Here is a 6,775-nt window from a genome sequence, read left to right on the forward strand (position 1 = left end):
TTGGATTTGGCAAACCCCTTTCACTCATGGAGAATTTCCTGCACTTGTTACTTTGTATCAAACCCTTCACTGAAAAATCTAACCATTGAATGATTCATTCTTCCATGGGGGCAGTAGGTGTAAGTCCCGGACTCCCTGCTGCTGCTGTGGGATTATCCAGCTCAGATCATTCTTCTTTCTCCTCGGGGACGAGCTGCTGATCTCAAGGAATCCGATGTTCTGTATCTGCAGGATCCTACAATGGATATAAAGGCCAGTACAGAATTAACCATCAAAGATTCAGTCCCTGGGGTCCCCAAAAGACTTCCCGAGGGCTGGAAGAAGATTGTAACACAGAGGCAGTCTGGGAAAACAGCCGGGAAATGTGACGTGTTATTTGTGAGGTTAGTCATGTACAGCAAGCACCATGAATGTAGCGGCTGTGTGCAATATGGCGCTGACATCCTCCTTATGGCGCCAGTGACCCTACACTATGGGACATCTCGTGGTGCTTTATCATGTGGAAGCAGTGGTGGGGGCAGCAGCAGGGGGCACCTAGAAGGGCAGTGGTGGGGGCATCTGCAAGGAGTCAGGGGATCTACAAGGATGGCAGTGGTGGGGGCACCTAGGAGGGCAGTGGTGGGGGCATCTGCAAGGAGTCAGGGGATCTACAAGGAGGGCAGCAGCAGGGGGCACCTAGAAGGGCAGTGGTGGGGGCATCTGCAAGGAGTCAGGGGATCTACAAGGATGGCAGTGGTGGGGGCATCTGCAAGGAGTCAGGGGATCTACAAGGAGGGCAGCAGCAGGGGGCACCTAGGAGGGCAGTGGTGGGGGCATCTGCAAGGAGTCAGGGGATCTACAAGAAGGGCAGCAGCAGGGGGCACCTAGGAGGGCAGTGGTGGGGGCATCTGCAAGGAGTCAGGGGATCTACAAGGAGGGCAGCAGCAGGGGGCACCTAGAAGGGCAGTGGTGGGGGCATCTGCAAGGAGTCAGGGGATCTACAAGGATGGCAGTGGTGGGGGCACCTAGGAGGGCAGTGGTGGGGGCATCTGCAAGGAGTCAGGGGATCTACAAGGAGGGCAGCAGCAGGGGGCACCTAGGAGGGCAGTGGTGGGGGCATCTGCAAGGAGTCAGGGGATCTACAAGAAGGGCAGCAGCAGGGGGCACCTAGGAGGGCAGTGGTGGGGGCATCTGCAAGGAATCATCATACTTAAATCATAATTATTTTAATTCTTTTTTTATGTTGTTTCTCAGCCCCCAAGGGACGAAACTCAGATCAAAATGCGCCGTTGCAAAATACCTCAGCGCCCATCATGTCATTGCCAAATTAGAAGACTTTGATTTCTCTCTTCCACCTTGGAAACAGGAAAGGAAAAGGTTGACCAAGGAAACTACGGCCACCAGGAAGGATGAAGAGGATGAAGATGGATCAGCAGCGGTTGAAGAACATGAAAATGAGGTTTTCTACAGTATTGGGAGGACGCAAGATACAGAGGACGATGTAATGTCTATGGACACCAAGGATAAGGAGGTGAAAAAAGATGGAGGCAGGAAAAGGGTAAGAAGCCTCAGACTGACATCAGAGCGAGGGGTGAAGGACACCAAGAGGGTGACACGACCAAGGAAGCGTTCAGCAACAAAGCAGGAGATTCCGATTAAGGAAAAGAAATGCAATAAAAGGGTTAATTCAAGGAAAAGAATCAAGGAAAGGGGAGCAGATTTAGTGAATGACCCCCAATTACCCAGTGACTGTATAAAGATAGACAAGTCCATAGAAGGGAGTCAGAGTGATGCCACATGTGCAGAGAAAACAGAAGAGCAGTCAGTTCCCTGTACTTTACAGCAGCCTACTGACACCGAGCCAGAAGAAGCAGCAAGTGACTCCCAGCAGGGTAACAGTGACCAAGACACAATCCCAAGATCACAGGGGGACAAGAGGAAAACCAGCCCCTATTTCTCCAAAAAAGCCTTAAGTGAAGGTAGTTTTGATTAATAGGATTTGGTATAACACATCCCAATTTTAAGAGCTAACCAGCTAATGTAATGTATGTACACAGTGACTGCACCAGCAGAATAGTGAGCGCAGCTCTGGAGTATAATACAGGATAAGTAATGTAATGTATGTACACAGTGACTGCACCAGCAGAATAGTGAGCGCAGCTCTGGAGTATAATACAGGATAAGTAATGTAATGTATGTACACAGTGACTGTACAGCAGAATAGTGAGCGCAGCTCTGGAGTATAATACAGGATAAGTAATGTAATGTATGTACACAGTGACTGCTCCAGCAGAATAGTGAGCGCAGCTCTGGAGTATAATACAGGATAAGTAATGTAATGTATGTACACAGTGACTGCACCAGCAGAATAGTGAGCGCAGCTCTGGAGTATAATACAGGATAAGTAATGTAATGTATGTACACAGTGACTGTACAGCAGAATAGTGAGCGCAGCTCTGGAGTATAATACAGGATAAGTAATGTAATGTATGTACACAGTGACTGCTCCAGCAGAATAGTGAGCGCAGCTCTGGAGTATAATACAGGATAAGTAATGTAATGTGTGTACACAGTGACTGCACCAGCAGAATAGTGAGCGCAGCTCTGGAGTATAATACAGGATAAGTAATGTAATGTATGTACACAGTGACTGCACCAGCAGAATAGTGAGCGCAGCTCTGGAGTATAATACAGGATAAGTAATGTAATGTATGTACACAGTGACTGCACCAGCAGAATAGTGAGCGCAGCTCTGGAGTATAATACAGGATAAGTAATGTAATGTATGTACACAGTGACTGTACCATCAGAATAGTGAGCGCAGCTCTGGAGTATAATACAGGATAAGTAATGTAATGTATGTACACAGTGACTGTACCAGCAGAATAGTGAGCGCAGCTCTGGCGTATAATACAGGATAAGTAATGCAATGTATGTACACAGTGACTGCACCAGCAGAATAGTGAGCGCAGCTCTGGAGTATAATACAGGATAAGTAATGTAATGTATGTACACAGTGACTGTACCAGCAGAATAGTGAGCGCAGCTCTGGGGTATAGTACAGGATAAGTAATGTAATGTATGTACACAGTGACTGTACCATCAGAATAGTGAGCGCAGCTCTGGAGTATAATACAGGATAAGTAATGTAATGTATGTACACAGTGACTGTACCAGCAGAATAGTGAGCGCAGCTCTGGCGTATAATACAGGATAAGTAATGCAATGTATGTACACAGTGACTGCACCAGCAGAATAGTGAGCGCAGCTCTGGAGTATAATACAGGATAAGTAATGTAATGTATGTACACAGTGACTGTACCAGCAGAATAGTGAGCGCAGCTCTGGGGTATAGTACAGGATAAGTAATGTAATGTATGTACACAGTGACTGTACCAGCAGAATAGTGAGCGCAGCTCTGGGGTATAATACAGGATAAGTAATGTAATGTATGTACACAGTGACTGCACCAGCAGAATAGTGAGCGCAGCTCTGGAGTATAATACAGGATAAGTAATGTAATGTATGTACACAGTGACTGTACCATCAGAATAGTGAGCGCAGCTCTGGAGTATAATACAGGATAAGTAATGTAATGTATGTACACAGTGACTGTACCAGCAGAATAGTGAGCGCAGCTCTGGCGTATAATACAGGATAAGTAATGTAATGTATGTACACAGTGACTGCATAGATATATATATATATTTATAGACTGTAATTTTACTTCATTTTTCTTGTAGCTATGGAGCCGCCACGAAGGAAAGTTTTCGCCAAGTGGACGCCTCCTCGCTCTCCCTTTCATTTAGTGCAAGAAACGCTCTTTCACGATACATGGAAGCTTCTCATCGCCACCATCTTCTTGAACAAGACATCTGGTGAGATCTTAGCACTGTATCTGCTGACATGGCATCTTCTGCAGACATCTGTGTCCCTGCAGGCCTTATATCTAAAATAATTGCCCCAAAATGAAGAGACAATCCCCAATTGAATATAAACCTGTGGCCTGTGCTCCAGCTTTCCTAACGCCCTACTGATTGTATATTTGTTCACCATGTTGCTTTATAATAGGAAGACTTACTGTTCAGAAATCTTGGAAAGCTGGGTTATGCCTTCCTGTGGGAGCTGTAATTTTATCTGCCAGTGTTATTTGTACCTTTATCATAGGAAAAATGGCCATACCTGTCCTGTGGAGCTTCCTAGAGAAATACCCGACCCCCGAGGTGGCCAGAGCTGCAGACTGGAAGGAGATGGCTGAACTACTGCAGCCGCTCGGACTGTATGAACTCAGAGCAAAGACCATCGTCAGGTTTTCAGGTATTATTCAGGAATGAGGCTGAGCCGCAATACCATGCACTGCCACTATGCAATGTATGGCACTGTGCATGGTTCTCAGTGAAGAGACTGCAGCTGATCGGTGAGGGTCCCATGTGTCTGATATCAATGGCCTATCTTAAGGATAGGGTGTCAATATCTTATTCTAGGAAAACCCCTTTGAGGTGCCACTTTATAGGGAATCAGGAGTTAAAACCCTGAGTGCACCGAAAAACCAAACCTGCAGTGCAGGGGGCAGTTATTGATCTGATCCACCCACGACCCCTCTCATATTCTTCAATGCATATATTTTTCATGCAGATGAATACCTCACAAAGAAATGGCGTTATCCCATCGAACTTCATGGAATTGGAAAATATGGAAACGACTCATACCGCATCTTCTGTGTGAACGAGTGGAAAGAGGTGTGGAGCCGATACACATAGAATATTAACCGCATAGCTTTGGGCTGTCTCTTCTTAGGCCCTGCTGTGCTAATGAAGAGCCAGGTCAATCTAGTGTGATACAGATACAATAGCTGCGCACATGTCTTCATTGTGCTGGGGGTTTGCTACAGTGTATCAGTGTGGAATCCAGACTGTTCAGCTAACAGAGGATTGTCTGTACTGTAGCGAACCATCTGCTGTGAGGAGTCCGTCTTTAGGGTTTCAGCATCCAGATGTTAACATGAGCGTTCTCATTCACTGACAGTAAGTGGAGAAGAAGGAATGGAGAAAAATTGAAACAAAGTCTGTTAGAAATTGTCCAAATTTACTGCAATGCAACCGTGAGATGTTTGTAGGGGTCACAGGAAAGTGGAGATTGGCTTGGAATCTGATCTAAAGCATTTCCTGCCACCCTTTAAAATCGAAAGATTGGGGCAACACGGTGGCTCAGTAGTTAGCACTGCAACCTTGCAGCGCTGGAGTCCTGGGTTCAAATCCCGCCAGGAGCAACATCTGCAAGGAGTTTGTATGTTCTCCCTGTGTTTGCGTGGATTTCCTCCCATTCTACAAAGACCTACTGATAGGAAAAAAATGTACATTGTGATCCCTATAGGCGAGAGCTTCTCATTGTATGGGGTGATACAGTCAGGGGGGGTTTCTGAATTTGGTGAGAGTGTAAGATTATATAACACAACATACTCCCTATCCTGGGCGCTCCATTATACAGGCCCTGTCCCCATTCTGTTCTTTTCCATCCAATCCTGACCCAACCAGAACTGGAGAGGCTCATGTGACTACTGCGGCCAATCAAAGACCTGAGTGGTCACTGGTGAGGGACCGATGACATATGAGCGTGACATCACCAGTGTCTGCAGCAGTCATGCGAACATCTTCACTTCTGGTCTGACCGGTCTTGGCTGTACGTCACAGTGTCAGGGATAAGTGAGTACGATTTTTTTTATGTTCCTTTGTGAACAAAACACATCAGAAGCTCAAATCTCTCCTGTTCTGATAGTTTGTTACAGTGTATCAGTGCACGTAATAAAGGATTGAGATTTGTCATTCTTTGTCCAAAATTGATACCCTGGGCCAGATTTATTTATTGAGCTGACATAGAGGTGTGATATGGTGGCGCATATTTGGTGTAAGGCCTTTTTTTGAGATACAACCCCCGTTCCACTCCTGCAGGACCCACCGTACAGGTCCGGAGGGTGGAGCAGGACTCCCTAGAGTGACCCCCTGTGTCCCGCTCCACCCCCTCAGGCCCTGCACTGGGGCTACTAGTTTGCCTGGAATGTTCCGCTAATCATTTGACGCCTAATTCCTCCACTATTTTTACTTTTCCCCTTCAGGTGCACCCGGAGGATCATAAGCTGAACAAGTATCACGCCTGGCTATGGGAGAACAAGGAGTCGCTCGGATTAAGCTGATGATTTTATACCAGACCGCCATCGATCATGCACTTCTATTAAATCGCCTTTGTACATAAGTTATTATATTGTCTCTCATCTCTTCCGTTTTAAAATCTCCCTCTTTTATACGTGTAAAAAATGTGACATTTGTAATAAAACCTATTTTGTCTATTAAATGTTTTATACAGAGATTGGAGTCTTGTTTTTTATTACATTTATTTGATGTATTATATAATGTCGCACTAGATTGTGCCCTGTAAGATGTCATGGAGTCGTATGATACGTAGGGGACAGGTGAAGCCATGCTCGAGGGCAAGATAATGTCTGAGACATCTATTTGGACACATATAAGCGGCAAAATCTGCGGCAAAAACTCTCCTATCCATACCAGCTATCCGCCCAATATCCGATATAAAGGGGGGTCCTCCTGGATCTTCGCGGTCGCCTCTCATCTAATATATGACACGGGCACATCATCGCGTCGGTCACGTCACAAAAAGGGGGCGAGGCCAGACCAGTATTACGTCTACTTCACAATAATACGCCATTCTCCCATTGCCTTTTTGTTGTCAAGTATTTGGTTCTCCCGGCAAGCTGAGGCGGCACGTGGCCCCTGACATACCG

At 46.1% G+C, this 6,775-nt stretch overlaps 1 protein-coding gene across 1 annotated transcript; it reads left to right on the forward strand.

Moving 5' to 3' along the window:
• The first annotated feature begins 240 nt into the window (after positions 1 to 240).
• Positions 241 to 6,274, forward strand: MBD4 (methyl-CpG binding domain 4, DNA glycosylase). Its single transcript, XM_075287230.1, has 6 exons — positions 241 to 383; positions 1,234 to 1,958; positions 3,723 to 3,857; positions 4,147 to 4,296; positions 4,615 to 4,718; positions 6,092 to 6,274. The coding sequence occupies exons 1-6, from the start codon at positions 241 to 243 to the stop codon at positions 6,167 to 6,169; spliced, it is 1,335 nt and encodes a 444-aa protein (XP_075143331.1). The 3' UTR covers positions 6,170 to 6,274.
• Positions 6,275 to 6,775: the final 501 nt, after the last annotated feature.

The sequence above is a fragment of the Leptodactylus fuscus genome, chromosome 9 (assembly GCF_031893055.1).
Source record: "Leptodactylus fuscus isolate aLepFus1 chromosome 9, aLepFus1.hap2, whole genome shotgun sequence".
Classification (NCBI taxonomy): Eukaryota; Metazoa; Chordata; class Amphibia; order Anura; family Leptodactylidae; genus Leptodactylus; species Leptodactylus fuscus.